This window comes from Cyprinodon tularosa, unplaced genomic scaffold, assembly GCF_016077235.1.
Source record: "Cyprinodon tularosa strain WSP-4 unplaced genomic scaffold, ASM1607723v1 ctg411, whole genome shotgun sequence".
Taxonomy (NCBI): domain Eukaryota; kingdom Metazoa; phylum Chordata; class Actinopteri; order Cyprinodontiformes; family Cyprinodontidae; genus Cyprinodon; species Cyprinodon tularosa.
Genome location: NW_024039132.1, coordinates 395,827 through 415,507, shown reverse-complemented (window position 1 = coordinate 415,507; position 19,681 = coordinate 395,827). Strand labels below are relative to the sequence as shown.

Sequence of the window (19,681 nt, the reverse complement as noted above, 5' to 3'; positions counted from 1 at the left end):
TTGATCAGACAAGTTACCATTTAGTGTCACAAAGGCTCTTGCCTAAGGATCAACACTGGCAGCTCGTCCCCCTCAGCAGGGATTTGCAACAGGATCTACTGTCTGCAAGTCAGGTGACTCACCACTTGAACTAGCCAGCCGCTGCCAGGTAGTGTTTGAGCCAGGTGATTGTTGAGGCCTCCATCTGAAGGCCTGGTTATACTCCTGCAGCAGTGTGTCACGGTGAGCTTGAAGCAGACATTTTCGATTTATGCCCAGTATTGAAGCACGGTCTGTGCTATACGCACTGGGTCTAGATACAGCCAAGCAGTGAGTAAATTGGGGTGAGTTTGTCCGACAACGGAGGGACATGATGGCGAAAAAAAGCGGGTATCCAGGTGGAAAAGGTCCCAGCATTCTCGCATACCTCGCTCTTCAAGCTGGTCCAACTTCACGAGTTTTTTTCCCGCAACTTCAGTCATAAAACCAAAACAAGCCGGCCTCCGGTCTGCGGCACTGTCTTATTTCAGCTACAATTTGGGAGAGGTGCAGCGGAGGGGGCAGGGACGTCTTTTTGTTCATTGCTACATCTACGCAGACAACCTAGTTTTGAAGTATAAATCAACCTCAAGTCCTCTGGAGTTTCTGATAAAAGTAAATCTTGTAGATATCCTCACAGTGCAATCTCCTTGTCTGAATGACAGTAGGTTTGTTCAAGATGATGCATAATGGCATCTTCAACTCTAACTCAATAGAAACTGAAAACATATCCATGTCCAAAATGTCTTTCATATAGAGGTTCCAAAACTTCTAATGTGTGTAGGTAGGAAGTACATTAACTCCTGTAGTGCACTGTGGTTTAACCAGGCATCTAATTTACCAATTAATACAAGTGCTTGATTCTCTACTGGCATATCCCCTACTGGTATCAGAGTCAATTTCAAATGGCAGCCACATCCAGAAAGCAAAATAAAACAAATTAAATAGATGGGAGAATAATTATGTTGTGATTCTATAGTTAAATTCTATTCCCAGCCCGCTGGGAATTTATGTTTCTGATACTTTAAGATGTTTATTGCCCTCCCCTGTAGGGGTGGTAAATATCTTATTTAATCAGATATTATTTCAGCTGTTATATAGTGTTTATGACACACAGTCCTACTAACTGTGTGTTAGAACAATAAATGAAAGAGTGATTCGAGCACTAATCATGGTCAAACAGTTATTTCTGCACATACATGGAATAAATTCACCACAACTTCTGTTCAAAATATAAGATTTTATTAACAAAAATCATTCAGCTCCAAGTCAAACATATTTCAGTTTAACACTCTCAACTAAGACTAGTAAAACTCAACTAAACTAAACTAACTACTATGTACAAAGAGGAAGGGGAAAACGGTTGAAAAACATATTACAGTTTAAGATGGATTCTGTGTTTGAAACCAAAGTTTATCTGGAAGAATTTGGAATGTGATCAAATTAGCTTTTCACTAATTTTAAAGAAATTGGAATGTTTTCAGACCAATTCACAATGCAAATCCATGAGGTGAATAAAACATTATTTGGCCAAATAATGTTTTGTTAAATGATTTGCTTAATCAAGAACCAAAAACCTTTAGTTAAATGATTCTTTACCCTCTTTGAAATAGCTAGCAGCGAATAGACATCAGGCTTCCACTAAATGACTCTTGGTCAGACTTGGTAATGGAAATGTAATGAGCATTTGAGGAACACATAAACACTAATGTTATATCAGTGTTTAAATCCTTAGTGAATAAAGCTTGTCTAAGCTTTAGCAACAGCTCAACACATATTCCTGTAGCATAGCGTAGCATGCAGTCCATTCTTTAGCATCAATTAGCGTTGTCTTTACTCAGCAGTAAACACAGGATATGATTAGCATCATCAAAAGACACATTGCTTTTCCTGTCCCTAATCATGCCAGACCTGCAAACCTTTTTCCATGTCCATTTGGAAAGCTTGAGTTTCATCCAGTTTTGCAGCTCTGCAGTCAGGGGTTCTTTGTCTCAGTCTCACAGCAGGGGTCCCCTCAGGCTCACACCAGGACATGCTCCTCATCCAGTTTGGCTCTGTAAGTTCTGAAACTCAAGAGAAATGTGTTGCAAAGGTTCTGTTTGCAGCAGTTAGGTTCTGAAGAGTTCTGACTCATCCTTGATGGTTCTGGGGATCTGGTTTCCCTGGGGCCTGCATCTCCACTGTGGGCCACAGTGGGCCCCAGCTTTGAGCGCAAGAGCAGAAGCAGGCTGGATCAGACGAGGGAGAGAAAGTGAAGAGGCAAAAGAGGAAGAATCCTGTGTGCTCTGTGGTTTTGTTCTGTCCTCACAGAGGGGGGGTGGTGGTTGGTCACACCTCTGTGACTTCCATGTGGCTGCTTTGGCTGAAAAAGGGGGGCTGCAGAAGTCCCCCAGCTGTTATTCACCAAAGCTGCGTTCTCTCCTCTGGTCATCCTATCAGGATGAAATATGGACACTGCTTCCCAATGTCCAAAAAGTATGATCATGGCATATGGCACAACAATTATAACAGCAAAGGCTCAGCAATTGAGAGGTCCAGGAGGGTAAAAGAAGAACCAACTTTGCCTGTTAGCACTGCAACAATTAGACAATGTTTATGAGGCCCAGCTACCAGCTTGAAGCAAAGTCCTGTCGCTCACGTGTGGGGTACCGATGAGGATGGTAGTTCACCGGAGACGGCAGTGGTGCAGATTCCGTTGTCTTTGGGGCTGGGGAACCTGGTCTACAGCATTGTCCTCGTGAAGTGTAGCTGGCAGGGGGTCGGCGGCAGGCCCTCCACCATGTCTGCCTGGTCAGACATGTCTAGAACAGGAGAGCCCCTTGGCTCTGTGGTGGGGCCCCTGTTGGCGTGCCTGACCTACGTCTGCTCTGCTCTTGCTGACTGCTCTGAACAATCTGGCTCCTTGACGGAGGGCTCATGCAGTCCAGTTGGGTGCACAGCGCTCTTTTCAGGAGGAGCTCTGCGGGCGACGTTTTAGTGGTACTGTGAGGCGTGTTCCGATAAGTCAGCAGGAAACTGCAGTCGTTGAAGAAGGGAGCCTTGGGACATTGATGCCTTTAGACTGTGCTTTAAGGTTTGTACAAACCTCTCAGCCAGTCCATTGGTAGACGGGTGGTAGGGTGCTGACTTAATGTGTGGAATTTCATTCATTTTGAGGAAAGCCTCCAACTCTTCGGAGACAAACTGGGGCCCGTTGTCACTTACTGGTTGTTCCGGTATTCCGTACCGACTGAACATTTCCTCCAGACGCTCAGTGGTTTTCCTGGTGGTCGTAGACCTCATGATGGCCACATCCGGCCATTAACTGTGCACGTCGACCACCACCAACAACATTCTGTCCTCGATTGGTCAAATATTGCACCAAAAACCAGACATTGCAGCTAGAATAGTAATGTACCAAATTAGCAGTGCATTTCTTTAAAGTTATGACTAGTTTAAAGTTATCTTCATTGATTTTCCTTCAAAAATAAGGACATTTCAATATGACCCCAAACTTTTGAACATAGTGTATATAGCAGTTACCACGTTCAATTTTAAATCTGTTTCTGATAAGCTCATTTGAGGGGTAAATATGTAGAGTTTACAAATGTATTTCGTTATATTTTGGTGGGAGATCTAATTTGAAAAACTTTGACATGAAATTTATATGGTCTTTCTTTTCATATTTATCCATACATTTCCTTCTAACCAGTCCAGGGTATGTCTGTTTTACTAAATTTTGTCTTAAAAACTTATTATTGCATTTTTTGTCTAGTAAGTCTAAACCATTTATTACAATATTCTGTGATTTAATCACTTGCTTTGTATCATAATTGTTTTTATGAGCTGAATAAATACATTTGGTGTTATTTTTATCATTTTTTTTCATAATCTTTTTTGTACAGCTTAGATTATATTTATGAATTAAAGCTTCAAATGCATATGTATTGCCATTATCGTCCAATAAATGACTAATTGACCAGATTCCCTTCTCCATCCAGTTTTCCATAAACACAGACTTTTCCCGGTATAAAATAACTCTGTTATTTCACAAAGGAACATTATGGGGACTAAAGTTATGTTTGAATGCCAATTTCCAATTTAACAGCACTTGCTGGTGAAATGCAGAAACTTTTACAGGTAATTTTTGAATCTCAAAATCACATCTCAATAGGAACTCAATACCACCAATTTTACTAAATGCCAGAGAGGGGACAGCAAACCAGATCTCATGACTACTTCTAAGAAACGATTGTAGCCACTTTAGCTTTAAAACACCATTCATTATTTCAAAATATATTGCTTTAATTCCTCCATCTTCATAATCTTTAACTACATTTCCTTTCTTGATATAGTGATGCTTGTTTCTCCAGATGAAGTTAAAGTTTAATTTATTAATTTCCTTGATAATTTTTTGTGGTATAGATAATGAGTATGAGGGGTAAATACATCTTGATAAAGTCTCCATTTTGGTAAGTAGGGTTCTACCAAAAAGAGTTAGATCTCTCTGCAACCAGTTAAGTATCTGTTTACATTTGTTTAAATTATGTTCAATGTTTAGTTTGATTTTACAACTTTCGATTTTTGTTACCCACATTCCCAGGTATTTGACCTCAAGTTTGACCTGTTGTACAACGATGAATCAAAACATTCATGGATGCTCATTAATTCACATTTTTCTAAATTTAAATTCAATCCTTAAGCTTTAGAAAATACATTTATGTTTGGATGGCCAGAGGGATTTGATTTTAATTTTTTAGAAACAGAATGATGTCATCTGCCAGTTGACTTATGATAATTGTCTGATTTTGTAAGCCTTGGAGATTGGAGCTTCTTATGAAGATAGCTAAGAGTTCTGTAACTGTGATGAACAGGAGAGGTGACACGCTACATCCTGGCCTAATCCCTCTCTTTATAATCCCTCTTGGACATGTCCCTTCACTTAAGGAAACACAGCTATTTATGTCTGTGTACAACATCTTGATAATATCCAAACACTTTTCAAAGCCAAGATGTTTAAATGTTTCAAGAATAAAAGTGTGTTCCACTGTATCCAAAAACAGAATAAAACCATCATCATCAATCAATTGGGCATCTTTGGAGGGAGTTGAAAGTCCGTGTTGCCCAGCGACAGCCCCAGAACATCACTGCTCTAGAGGAGAACTGCATGGAGGAATGGGCCAAAATACCAGCAACAGTGTGGGAAAACCTTGTGAAGACTTACAGAAAACGTTTGATCTCTGTCATTGCCAACAAAGGGTATATAACAAAGTATTGAGATGAACTTTTGTTATTGACCAAATACTTATTTTCCACTATATTTTGCAAATAAATTCTTTAAAAATCAGACAATGTGATTTTCTGGATTTTTTTTCTAATTTTGTCTCTCATAGTTGAGGTATATCTATGATGAAAATTACCGGCCTCTCTCATCTTTTTAAGTGGGAGAACTTGCACTATTTCTTAGATTATTCAGGTTCCTTTTATCTTTTCCTGGTTTAGGTATTAATGTGATGACACCGTGCTTCATTGTTGTCATGAGTTCTTTATTCTGAATGCTTTCCATAACTGCATCAAAGAACAACATTTTTATCTCTGTCCAAAAGAATTAATAAAAATTTGCAGTAATGCCATCAGATCCAGGGGCTTTATCTGATGCTACATTTTTACAGCACAAATTCTTCTATTGAATTTGTTCCTCACATATATTTTTAAAAGAAGAGTCTATGGTAGGAATAACATTTATGATTCTTCTTCTTATTTGGAGTATGAGGACGTAAAAAGAGTGCTGTAAAATTCCCTAATTTCTTCCGATATAAGTTTTTTGTCTGTGCATTCTTCACCATTAATTATGAGACTGTTAATTTAATTTTTTTCCTCCCTGTTTTTCTAACCTGAAAAAATATAATGTATTTTTCTCTCCTTCTTCCATCCATCTGGATCTTGATCGTATAAATGCTCCTCTTGCCTTGTTTTGATAGTATTGATCTAGTTTACACTGTAATGTGTTGATGTTGGTTCTTTCTTCCTCACTCCAATCAGATTTATAATAATATGTAATCAATTCTGTGATTAATTTGGTTTCTTCCATTTGTAGTTTTTTTACTGTATGAAATAGAGAATTTTCTTATGGAAAATTTCACAAATTCCCATTTTTGTATTGCTGTAACAAAATTTGCGTTATTTTTAATATCTTCAATTATTTCCTTAATTTTTTTTTACAATATTGATCATTTTTAAGTAAACTAGAGTTGAATTTCCTGAAACCCTTGAATTTGTTTTTTGACTCTTTTTTGGCTACTCGAAGGTTTGTCGCACAATGATCCCTTAAAGGGCTGCAAGAGATGCTGGCTTCAGAAAGGTGTTCCAGAATGAAGCGTGTAACTAACCAGTAATCGATTCTTGAGCTTGACAGACCATTTGGTTTAAGCCAAGTGTATTGTCTGATGTTATGGTTAAGGTTTCTCCAGGCATCAATTAGTTTATTTGTATTTTAAAATTCATCCATCATCGGATTCAAAGTCACCTGAAAATACTTTGACGGACATCTGTCCATCCATTCATCTGGTGTTAAGTTAAAGTCCCCTCCAAACACGTTCAGTGGAATAATTCTGCTGAAGTTTAATAACTGTTGTTACCTGATGTAAAAGCTGTCTGTTTTTCTGCTCATTATTATATCCATAAACATTGACTATAATAATCAAATTGTCGTCAATATCTAACACACATGCTGCTCAGAGTCCATCTTTATCTGTTTCTTAAGAAATAGCCTTCCCAGGACATCTATTAAAGCAAATGGCTACACCTGCACAACGATTCGTTCCATGACTAAAAAAGATCTTATCTTCACTGTTGAGTCCAAACTTTCACATTGGTGGATTCTGAGTCTCTTGAAGAAAAAAATACAGTTGGCCTTTTGATTTTTGCAGAACAAAAATACTGCTTTAAACTTAACAGTCTTTGATCTCTCTAGCATTAAAAGAAAAGAAAAAATAGAACATCAGTCTTTAAATCAAGTCCTGACTAATTTATGAACAATAACAATAGAACACCTAAATAAAAGAACAAAAAAACCATAGAATATATTTTAAGTCCTAGGAGGTAGAGTAGCAACACTTGAGAAGAGTCCCTTTAACCGTCTCATGAATCAAATTTCTCCACTATTAATTATCTAACAAACCTCTTATACTGATAACACTTCAGCCTGTAATACGCTTTCCTTGGATGTAGGCGAAGGGTCTACTGAATCCCGCAGCCTTACCCTCCTTCCTTGCCTTCTCAGTTCTTGGCCACAGCGCCTGCCTGGATTTCCAGTCCTCCTGGTCAGATCCTCCGCAAACCGAATCCCTTCTCTGCAGATCCTTGATGCTTTCGTTTGCTTCCACACTTTTCTAACACTTCTTGTGGCAAAGAGGATTATTATTTGTCTGTGACGGTTTTCTGCTGGTCTCTCCACTCTATGAACTACATCAATGGCCTCTTCCATCTTCTCAGCCTGGTCAGGTGAAATCCTGCTTAGCAGCTCCACAACTTCAGCTTTTAGGTCTTCTTTAAATTTACCTTTTTTACCTTTAATACATAAACTCCATCTTCTTTTATATCCTTCTTGGGTCCCTCAGACGTTCCCTCATGTCTTCCTTTTCCTTGTGAAGTTCTACTTGTGCTTCCGATGTATTAACTTTTTTCTTGCACTCTCATAACGAGGAGTCTTGGAATCCGACCAGACCTCGGCGCCACGCCATAACGTAATCGTCCTTTCAATCTGGCCTTCTGAGGATGCAGCCCATGAATTCGAACAGAAACTAAAATATTCTTCACAATATTATGGTGTCAGTATTTAATTAGTAGCATATAGTAGACAGAAACAATGCACTGCAAAAACAATATTCTTAAATGAAGTGTATTAACCCTTAATTTAAATGGATGAATGAGATGATTTGTGATGGAATATCTTTACTCTTAAAATAAGATAATCAGAAAATATTCACTTGAAATAAGACAATGCAATATTTTTTATTTTGAATGTAAATTGTCTTTTTCCATTGGTAGTGTCTCACCTCCTGAATTCAAGAACAAATGACTTATTTTGATTTGAATTTTCTGCAGTGTGATAGAAACTTAAGTGCAGAATCATAATTTCCTTTCTTCTAAAAAGCATAATTAGCATTGGCATATATATCTAACCAATGGCACACGATTTAAGACAAGAATTTTTCTGCAAATGTATATTTATTTTTTCGTTTATGTCTTCTGCTGTAACAATGAAAAAATGTCCCTATTTTCTCCAAGTCTTCAATAGTTTAATCAGGTATGAGTACAACTGTGTTCTGCTGAGGGCTTTTAACAGTCTGTAGCTTTTCTGCAACTTCAGTCCTCATCGCTGTCCGTCTCCAAGTGATCAAAGTCTGGATCGTCTTCATCCAAATCCAAGTCCTCAATGTCCTGGAACAACGACTCGTCCACTTCAACGTTGTTTCCACCTGAGGAGAAAGGAAAAAAAAAAAAAGAGCTGGTCAACAAATCCCCGTTTTAAAGGATGCATTTAACCCAAAGCACTGTGATTCCAGACATTAGATTCATTTGAGGGAAGAAAATGCTGAAGCACCTCAGATCACGCAGAGTTTGGGATGAAAACAACATTTAATTCATACAATGTTGGGCGTCATTGTTTAAATTAAAACAGGAGGCATATGCTGGAAAGCAATAAAGTTCCTGAGGGTTTAACAGAGAAATAGAAATGTACAATTAGGAGCAATGCATTTGCTTTGAGCTTGAGAGACTGTATAATTGTAGAGGTTCAACTGATAGACATAGAATGCATGTTTTCAAGAAAGGATTGACGGAGAAATATGTAACCTTGATATTTAGGTTTTCTTATGGTTGTATTTTCTAAACACTGTTTGGCTGCTGACAACTTGCTTCTCCTTCATTCTAGTTCACTCAGCTGCTCTCACTTTGATAAACAGAAATAGCTCATGCCTAAAGCTACAAGTATGTGTATAAAGCTCTAAATAACTCAGCTGCATCTGACATCAGTTGTTCCTTATGTTCCTAACAGAGCACTTCGCTCTCAATCTGCAGGTTTACTAGTGGTTCCTAGAATTTCTAAAAGTAGAATGGGAGGCAGATCTTTTAGTTATCAGGCTCCTCTCCTGTGGAACCAACTACCAGTTTTAGTCCTTGAGGCAGACACCCTGTCTACTTTTAAGGCTAGGCTTAAAACTTTCCTTTTTGATAAAGCTTATAGTTAGAGTTTTAAAATGATTGATAATTAATGTCGGGGGAAATGCTACATTGATGGTTGCAATGAGTCGGTTTTTATGACCAGATCCCGACCGCAGCAATAGTCAAACTGAAGGTGTAAAATCATAATGCCTGTGTTGCTCAAGCAAGTACAGTCATATGAACAAAATTAGGCACCCCTATTGATCTTAATTATTTTTATTTCTTAATATTTGGGTGTTTGCAGCAGCTATTTCAGTTTAATATATAGACAGTAATATTTCAGTATTGAATTTAGGTTTATTGGACTAACAGAAAATGTGCAATATGCATTAAAATAGAACTTGACAGGTGCAAAAATGTGGGTACCCTAATCATTTTATTGATTTATTGACTTGAATACCTTTAACTACACTGACTTACTGAAACACAAAACTGGTTTGGTAACTTCATTAAGATTTGAACTTCTTAGCCAGGTGCATCCAATCATGAGAAAATATATTTAAGGTGGCCAGTTGCAAGTTGTTCTCCTGTTTGCATCTCCTCTGAAGATTCATCATGGGCACCTCAAAAAAAAAGCTCAAATGATCTGAAAACAAAGATTGTTCAACATAGTCGTTCAGGGGAAGGATACAAAAGTTGTCTCAGAGATTTAAACTGTGAGGAACATAGTAAGGAAATGGAAGACCTCAGTGACAGTTCTTGTTAAGCCCAGAAGTGGCAGGCCAAAAAAAATATCAGAGAGGCAGAGAAGAACTGTCAAGGACAATGCACAGACCACTTCCAAAGACCTGCAGCATCATTGTGCTGCAAATGCGACAGAAGCCTTTTCTGCAAGCACGCCACAAACAGAATCCCTTGAGGTTTGCAAAAGCACATTTGGACAAGCCACCTTCATTTTGGAATAAGGTCCTGTGGACTGATGAAACAAAGATTGAGTTGTTTGGTCATAAAAAGCCTTTTTTTTATGCATGGCGGCAAAAAAACAACAACACAGCGTTCCAAGAAAAACCCTTGCTACCCACTGTAGAATTTGGTGGAGGTTTCATCAAGCTTTGGGGCTGCGTTTCCAATGCTGGCACTGGGAATCTAGTTAAAGTTGACGGTTGCATCTCAATATCAGCAGATTTTTGAGAATAATGTTCAATAATCAGTTACCAAGTTGAATTTACACGGGGATGGATATTTCAGCAAGACAATGATCCAAAAAACCGCTCCAAATCTACTCAGGCATTTCTGCAGAGGAACAATTCCATTGTTCTGGAATGGCCATCCCAATCCCCAGACAAGAATATCATTGAACATCTGTGGGATGATTTGAAGCAGGGTGTCCATGCTGGGAAACCATCAAACCTAACTGAACTGGAATTGTTTTGCAAAGAAGAGTGGTCAAAAATCAGGAACTCATTAAAGCTACAGGAAGCGACTAGAGGTTGTTGATCTACTAAATATTAACGTCTCTTTTTTGCTGAGGTGCCCATATTTTTGCACCTGTCAAATTTTGTTTTAATGCATATTGCGCATTTTCTGTTAGTCCAATACACCTCGATTCAATACTGACATATTACTGTGTCCACCAGTTATTAGATATATATTAAACTGAAATAGCTGTTAAAAACACCCAAATATTTAGAAATAGAAATAATTAAGATTAATAGAAGTGCCCAAACCTTTTCATATGTATGTATGTTTAAAAGAAAAAAAACAGAGCTAAATAAATTTAGACTGAAAGTGAGTGAAATGTTTCAAAATCCCTCCAATTAAACAACATGACATGACAGGATGTGTTCATGGTGAAGCGCTGCTTACCATCTTCTAGGAACTGAATGTCTGATGTGTCCAGGTTATGATCTGTCTCAAACAGCTGTTTACCTACAGAGAAAAAGATTGCACCTTTTAATGGAAGCTGGCAGAGCTGTGAGCTTTGAAAGAAAAGTGAAACATGCTGGTGAAGATTCTCAGTCATCCAGGTCAGTCATTCCAAAAAAGTAAACAAAAAAAAATCCAGTGGATTTTGTTTCTAAGTTTGAAGATGTTTCTCTTCCATCCAGGAAGCTTTTTCAATTCAAAATGTCAGAAATAGCGTTGAGTTCCAGGTTTTATACAGCAGGTCAACAAAGCCTTGTTTTTGTTTAGAAAACATGCAAATAGAAACAGATGAACGGGTCCATCCCTTTGGAATGGGGGTCATGTGGCTTCTTAGCCTGTAATGCCCCATACCATGGATCAAAAAGTTGAATTTTAGTAATTCACTTTGTTGAAGTGTTCTAGGAAGCCAAATGACCCCCATTCCAAAGGGGTGGACTCATTCGTCTGTTTAATTTTGCATGTTTTCTAAACAAAAACAAGGCTTTGTTGGGCTGCTGGATAAAACCTGGAACTCAACCCAATTCCTGACATTTTGAAATGAAAAAACTTCCTGAATATAAGCAAAACGTCTTCAAACTTGGAAAGACAGCCCAGAGGATGTTTTTTTAATTAATTTGGAAAAGTGAAACAGTATTACCTGTTAGTTTAAGTTTTCCAGCTTGCTCCTCCTCCTTTTGTTTTTTCCGTCTGAACTCTGCCATCTCAAGATCAAACTTGGCTTTCCATGCTAAAAAATTTTCAATTGTCACCACTGTGCCCTGAAACGCCACCTGTCAAACACAAACACTCATCATTGTGCTGCACTGATCCCCACACACACTGCTCCAAACATGCATATAGAGAATGAAGAAGACACACCCCCATCCTAACTGGTAATCATTACACACACTAACAAAAATCCAGCATCAAACTTTTTCTATAACAGCAACAAAAACAGCAATTTGGTGAAAGCAAACGATGTTGTTTTCCTTTTTTACCTTCTCTGCTTCTTCTGCCTCCTTTTCTTTGCGAAGTTTTTCCTCTTCTTGTCTGTTTTTCATTGCATCCACTATTTCGTTTAATTTCTCCTGAACAGCTGTCACCAGGGTGAAAATCATCACCATCCCCAGGTTCTCTTCAGCCTGCATAGTTAGGACAGAAAATGTTGGTACAAATATACAGTTTGCACCTGGATCTACGTGGAACACGTTGGGTCTTATTTAGACCTGAGATTAAAAAGCAAACAGACTGATTGTTTCCATTTAACTGCTTTATTGCAACAAAACATTATGGAAACCTCTAGTTTGTTTTTTCACCGACTGTAAAAAAGTGGCTCCTTTAAAAATACTAGAGATGATATGAGATGAGCCGAGGCCTCGAGGAGTGTGTCGTGTACTGGAGAGGGCGTTTCTGCGAGGTGCGTATCGAGACTTGCTTCATTTGGGGGAGGAGCCAAAATAGATGACGCCCGAAGCCTCGCTACCTGCCGTACCATGTGACCGCCTCAGAAAGATCTGAGCAAAGCACTGGTTATGATTAGAACATTGGTATTAAGTAGTATTGCTTTCTAATGTGCAGTTACCATCGCTAGTGGCTTCAGCTGGAAGACATCAACTTCCAATCCTGAGGTTGTAGATTTAAGACCAACTTTTGACTTTTGAAAGAGGAAACTTATTTATTTTGGCTAATGTGACTAATTTGTATTTGGTTGCCGTTGTATCAATATAGATTGGATGAAAACACTTTATTAGATCGGTTGATTCAGCCATAAGATCAGAGGAGTCAAGTACAAATACTTCATTACTGTACTTAACTACTCTTTTTAGGCATCTATACTTTACTCCATTACGTATTTCAATATCAGAAATACTTTAATAATCGCAGAGGGAAATTAATTTTGTTACACGCTCCAGTTACAGTTTTATATATATATGTGTATGTATATATATATATATATATATATATATATATATATATATGTGTATGTATATATATATATGTGTATATATATATATGTATATATATATATATGTGTATATATATATATATATATATATATGTGTATATATATATATATATATATATATATATATGTGTATATATATATATATATATATGTGTGTATATATATATATATATATATATATATATATATATATATATATATATATATATATATATATATATATATATATATATATATATATATACACATACACAACCAACCCTACAAGATAATAAAGATAAAAATATTTACACCTATAGCTCTTCTAGCTCTTCTCACTTATTTTTCTTCCTACTTCTGACTTCTACTTATTACATTTTCACACAAGTATCTGTACTTTGAATTCCTTACACTTTTAAAACAAACGTTACTCTTCACTTCGGTTTAATGTTTATAAATATCTATTTCCCGTCATGTGCTCCATCCAATGCAGATCATTGGCTCCACCCACATCTAGTAAAAACTAGTGTCATTGGATGAGTCATATAATGCAAACACTCATTGGTTAGTGAATTCATATAGTGGCATCTGGCTGCTTTTTTTTGTTTTTAAAGGTTATTTTATACTTTAAGCAGTTTTTGGAAATCACACATTTTCACTTCTACTTGAGTAAAGAGGTCAGGTTGATACTTCCACTTTTACCAGAGTGTTTTTAAACTGCAGCATCTATACTTCTACTTAAGTAACAGATGTGTGTACTTTTGACACCACTGCATAAGATTAGTTGGACACATAACTTCCAACCAGATTAAAACCAAAAACTGCAGAAAAACTATTTTTTTTTTTTATAAAAATGACAAACGCCTTTCATTTTGCTCATCTATGCCCAATTTGAATAAGCACTTTCACTTCCTGCTTGAGCTTATTTCATTAAAATGGCAGAAAAACAAACCATAAATTATTATAAAAGATTTTACACACATAAACTTACAAAGGGTTTTATTATACACACCAATCATTAACAATTTCAAAGGATCTTAAATTGGAAAAAAAAAAGAAAAACAATTGCAAAAAATCACAGATTATATAACTAACTGTAATTCTGCACTCCACTGCATCATCTCATACCATGGATGTGATCCTTTCAGTTCCAACTATCCGCTCTAACCCCGCCCACCAGTGAGTGTTATAGAGGGTGGAGATAACATGTAGCAGAGTCCACTTTTCTATTACTTGCTGATGAGCTGAATCATGCTGAAAAAGTTCAAAGTTTCTGCTGAGTCACAACCAGAATATATTAAGAATTTGATCCTCCAGCTATGACTCACTATATTAGTCTAAATGACCAATATAGATTCTTTGTATTTAATTCCCTCTTTCCTTTTTTTAATTCATCCCTTTGGGAAGAGGTCAGTACAATCCACAGCAATGGTTTTTATTGTTTAGCGGTTAATTATTCCCGTCTATTATTGATCATCCTTGTGTCATTATTACACTGTTACACCAGGTGTCCCATATGTTAACTTAGCATGTTGTTTAATACAGATTAGGTTGGAGATCTTCAGCCCGTAATGTTAACGGATCCTGATTGTCAGGTCTAATAAAAACAGAGAACCTCCAAACACCTTCCTGGTTTCTGTGGACTCTTCTAACCTTTAAAGGAAAAGTCTGAATGATCAATGGATCATCATTGATACCTAAAGCTAATACATTTGCAGTAATTTAATGAATTTATATTTAAGCACAACGTTTGTGCTATGTGAAGTTTCATTCTTTAAAAGAGAATAGGAGAAAACTATTGAAAAAAATATAGGTTGGAATTATTTTCTCTTATGTGAAAGACATAAATCCCTTCCCACTGAAAACAAAAGCCGTGTCTTACCCCTAGCTAGCACACTGCGTGGTCTCTGTCGCCCTGTGGCTGCGTGCCTTGTGACACTATCATGATGGGTTAGCAATGATGTCACCAGTGAGACAGAAATCAGGAAAGTAAACAATGTAGAGCCACGTGGAATGGAGCCAGGGTGTAGTCAGTGTTATTTATTGTTTCTCTCTATTATCTGTCTGGTTCCCTCTCACCACAGCTGCTCCTCGTTTATATAAATATAAACAGGGTTGTTCTGCTTGTTAGATCAGATGCTAATGACGTACGTATGTTGCGTTTCAACGGTGTCACGTAATTTAGCAGGTCAACCCAGGTCTGGTGTTCCCACAGAATCAAAGCAAGGTGATTTTAACGTGAGTCGCTGGCTGAGTGGTTTGACCCGGGTAGACAGTGAGCTGTTCCCACTGCCGCTAAAACTGATTGTTCCCGAGTTTCAACAGCTTGTTCGGTTAGATGCAAAAGGGTATCAGAGGAATGCTAGTGGTGCATATTTCCATTAAATAGGTTTGTTAAATGTTTGTGACAATATGTATTTAGGTAACCTTTAATAGGATTGCAACAGGCCTTTAGTACACTGCAAGAAATTAAACATAGGCAAGTCCATGTTTTTCTTGAAATATGAGTACTTGCCCTCATTTTCAACAGGTAAGTATTTAGTTTTAGGAAAATTTATGTATTAAATAAGAAAAAAATACCATTTTCTTTTTTGGAATGCATAATATTTAAGAAGGGCTGAAACAATTACTTGCATTAATTGATCACTGAAATAATCGTCAGCTTATTTAGCAATTGATTAATGATTAACTGAAGTATAGAGAATGTAAAACGTTTAGCTGAAAAAGCAACCCGCTTAGAGCCGTAATTATATCGAAACGTTTCTGTCCATCAATCTGCTGCTTCCAGATCTCCTTAATAGGAAAAGTTTTGGTTTCACATCGTTTAGTTTTGTAAAAAAAAAAAAAAATCTCCTTTAAGGAACCTTTGGCTATCAGATTATTAATTGATTAATCAAATAGATAATCAACAGATTAATTGATTTTCAAAATAATTGTGAGGAGCAGCCCTATAGGTAATTTTCTTGTTCAAACTGCAACAATAAATCCATTCTACAGCAGATAAATGAAAGATACAATCAGCAGGGCGGAACGATTTTGCCAAAATCCTAAATTGCAATTATTTTTTAAATCAAAGTGCAATTTTATTTCCATTTTCCTTTGCCACAACTCCAAGCTTGTAGATGTTTCACCTCCAGGCTTTTTTTTTTTTTAGAGCCTGTTTTTCATTGCTACAGAACTTTACTGTAACTATTGTGTGAAAAAGTGTTTACTTGTGCTTCTAATCGTGGATTAGAAGCACAAGTACGTGCTAGCTGCAATGCTACATTTCTGTGTGGAGAAAAACCCGCTTCAAGTGTTTCATCACCACCTAAAGGGCTCTACTCTTGTTATAAAAGCATGATTAAAAATGAATACCTCTGTGATTTTAAAATTCTGTTCTGTTAAATGGCGATTATATTGCAAATGCAATCAATTCTCCATCCCTAATTGAAAGACATTTGTACTTATTTTTAAAGCAGTTTTGTAGTGTGGGTTCTGAATCTGAACACACCTTTAAGTCCAGGAAGGAGGTCATGAAAATAGCAGTTCTGAAGAGTCTAGACATATCACTGTCTGGTCTGTTTTATTTTATCTGCTCTTACAAAGTGGGGGTAACCATATGGCCATCAGTAATAAGCAAATAATACATGAAACTTCTTGTTTAAATGAACAGACCTGTTGCTTCAACAGGGTGAGAATCTCCTCCATATCTCCTTCTTCCAGGTTTTCTTGAGAGTAGATCTCCCACATCGGAGGCTCATCTGGGTATTTTGCTACATAGGTAAACTTTAGAGTTGCTTCTACAGCTGTAATTGAAAAAAAAAAGAACAAATCATTACCACAGAGGAAAAATCAAATGAAGTTTCAAACTTAAAGGAGATGTCATGATGCCTTTAAACTAAATATGTACTCACTTTCCCCATTTTCTCCTGCGTCTGACGTAACGGTGATGGTGAAACTGGTGGGCTCCTCTGACAGCACTGAAAGCACACAGGAATAAACATTCACAACACTAGTGATGGCTCCAGCAGAGCGTCAAAGCATCCGTCCAGCCCATAGAGCAAAACACTATCGGTGTGTTTGTCGTTTCCAGAAGTCATGAGACCGATACAGGAGTTGTTTCTAACTGACTGACACTTAAACACGTATCTGTCAACATGATGATAAATGTTCACATTATTTATTGATTGCATCTAAAAATATCAAGAATATTTTCAATTTAACATATATACAATACAATATAACCTACAATAACTTCAATTCTATCATTGTATCATTGATCATCAAATCAATTCAGTTTAGTCTTTCCAATCAGCTGCCTGTAGTGTCTTTAAATGTCCAGCAGGTGTCAGTATTGTGTGAGGCAGTATCAACGCAGCATCAATACAGTTTGGCTTCAAGATGCCTCATTAAACCATTACTACACAACACCCAGACTGATAGTGATAATGTGCTGTTAAATCATGTTAGAATACGGCACTGAATGCATCAATCTAGTATTAAAATGTGCGAGTTTAGCTACTTTTCCTTATTAGCATTGAAAAAGCCTCCATGTACCCTAAACATGTTTACGATCCTAACCTTGGAAGTCTATATAAACATATATTGAATCTGTTTAAAAGACAGAGAAAAGCTGGATTGGCTATGACTGATGTTAGGTGGCAGTCAGCTAAATAACGCTACTGTAATGCTATCTGTAGGCTAGTAACTCTACCTGTAAAGGAGTCAGGATAGATTGATTCTATGGCTTCCAGTTCATTCCGTTGTTCCTCGATGTAATCTGTCATTTTGAATCTTAAAGCGTTATCTACAGTTTGTTAAAATCATTCCAACACTGGAACTTCAGGCAGCCTGGTGTGCAGCGTGTTCTTCCTGCTCTCCCATCCACACATCCAACAGTTCTTCTTCTTTTCCATCATGGCGGATCGCAAACACCTTTAAAGTGCATACCGCCACCTGCTGGGCATGAGTGTGTAGTTACAATACTTTACATCTATCAAATTCTAATTTTTAATTTTAGATTCTGAAGATAAATAAATAAATAATGCTTTCCTTAATCTGTAAATATCTTTTATTTTTCCTTCATTTCCCAATATTCCTTTAGGCCTCCATTCTTGGCCTTTCCTTCTCAATTTCTTTCATGTTCATAAGTTTTACAGCTCATCAGTACGTGTTCTACATTTTCTTTTTTTTTCCACATCCTTCAGAGTTATCATTATTATTCCTGCCTATTAAATATACATTTTCATTTTAAAATGTAAGTCTCACCCATAACCTAATCATTATTATTTCTTCCTATCTGCTCTCTAATTAATGTTTGTGTTTAATACTGATTTTTGTACTTTATCTAATCCTCTTCCCTTCTAGTCTTCATTACACTTTTTTCTTTTCTTTTTTTGTTGCCATTTTTCCGTTTTTTTCCCTCTTAATAAGTGATTTCTCTTCCAGCAATCGATGATCTCGGGGATTGACATGCATTCTTCTTCTTCTTCTTCTTCTTATGGGATTTTATGGCGGTTGGCAGACTTGTGAATTGTGCATTACCGCCACCAACTGATATGGAGTAAAGCAAGAAAACAGGAAACGATTCACCCCCCCAAAAAAAAAAAAAAAAAAAAAAAAAAAAAAACCTGTGTAACTTAAACCAACATAATACTAAATCACATTTGCCCATATAATTTTAATTTACTCTAGGTCATCTTAACTCTGCCAGTTTCTGATGGTCCCATCGGTCCTCCCATCATACTTCCAACCATCTCCCAGTTCAAATCTTTAATGTCCAGATATTTTTCTGCAGCCTTCACTATTATTTTGATTTTTTCCGTTTTTTTTGTTGTCTGTGCAGTACAATTAATAACTTCTACCATGAAAAGAACAAAATTTGTCTTTTTAACAATAAGTGAGTCTTCATCAATTTTTAGAGATTTCTCTAGAGGTTTGGAATTTGCTGTGTGTTGAACTGTAGGTTTGGGTTTTTCTGACTGAGATGGGATCCTTTTTGCAGCTTCAGCGTAGGTTATTCCGAGCTCAAATTTCATTTTTTTAATTTCCTCAGACCTTTTGCTTGCTTCACAGCCGCGATAGGCAGCAGTATGTTCTCCACCACAATTACAGCATTTTATTTTAGCTTCTTTTCCACATTTTCCGTACTCATGTTCTCCTGCACACCTTCCACACCTCTGTTTCCCTTTACAAACTGCTGCAATGTGACCGAATTTTTGGCATTTGAAACATCTCAATGGTGGAGGATTGTAGATTTTGACATTATAGCTTATGTAACCGATGAATACTTTGCTTGGTAATTGCTCTTCTTCGAATTTAATTAGCACAGATAAACTGTCAGATCTTTCTCCGTTTCTTGTTGTTTTTAACCGTTTTACTTCTTTTACTTTTGCACCTCTTATGTTTTCCAGAATCTCTTTTTCAGAAATTTTTAGAGGAACTCCTCCAATGACTCCCCTGCTGAACTTTTTGTTCTCCATTAAGCTGCACTGAACTCTTATCCCGTCAATTTTGTTGATCCGTATTGCTTTGCCTTGCTGGGCGCTGTCTCTGCAGATAATTAGCAGGTCTCCACTGTACAGAATTCTGGCACCTCTGACTTCTCCGACAAGTTTATTGATGGTTTTTGTTAAGTGAACCGGATTCCAATTTGTAAAAGAGTCTGCCTGATTAACGACTTTGAAT

General features: G+C 37.0%; 1 protein-coding gene across 1 annotated transcript; it reads right to left on the bottom strand.

Moving 5' to 3' along the window:
* Nucleotides 1-8,018: 8,018 nt before the first annotated feature.
* Nucleotides 8,019-17,914, bottom strand: rwdd1 (RWD domain containing 1). The gene is made up of 7 exons (XM_038298652.1): nt 17,709-17,914; nt 16,909-16,974; nt 16,670-16,800; nt 12,066-12,209; nt 11,726-11,858; nt 11,029-11,091; nt 8,019-8,477 (listed from the first exon to the last, which is right to left on the bottom strand). Exons 1-7 carry the CDS (start codon nt 17,779-17,781, stop codon nt 8,365-8,367), a joined length of 723 nt encoding a protein of 240 aa, XP_038154580.1. The 5' UTR covers nt 17,782-17,914; the 3' UTR covers nt 8,019-8,364.
* Between the last annotated feature and the right edge of the window lie 1,767 nt (nt 17,915-19,681).

Excerpts from the sequence above, each read along its gene's own strand:
- rwdd1 (XM_038298652.1), bottom strand. The coding sequence starts at position 17,781 with ATGACAGATTACATCGAGGAACAACGGAATGAACTGGAAGCCATAGAA. Across the intron at positions 16,801-16,908 it reads CGCAGGAGAAAATGGGGAAA|CTGTAGAAGCAACTCTAAAG; the intron begins GTGAGTACATAT and ends TTTCAATTACAG. Across the intron at positions 12,210-16,669 it reads TCACCCTGTTGAAGCAACAG|GCTGAAGAGAACCTGGGGAT; the intron begins GTCTGTTCATTT and ends CTAACTATGCAG.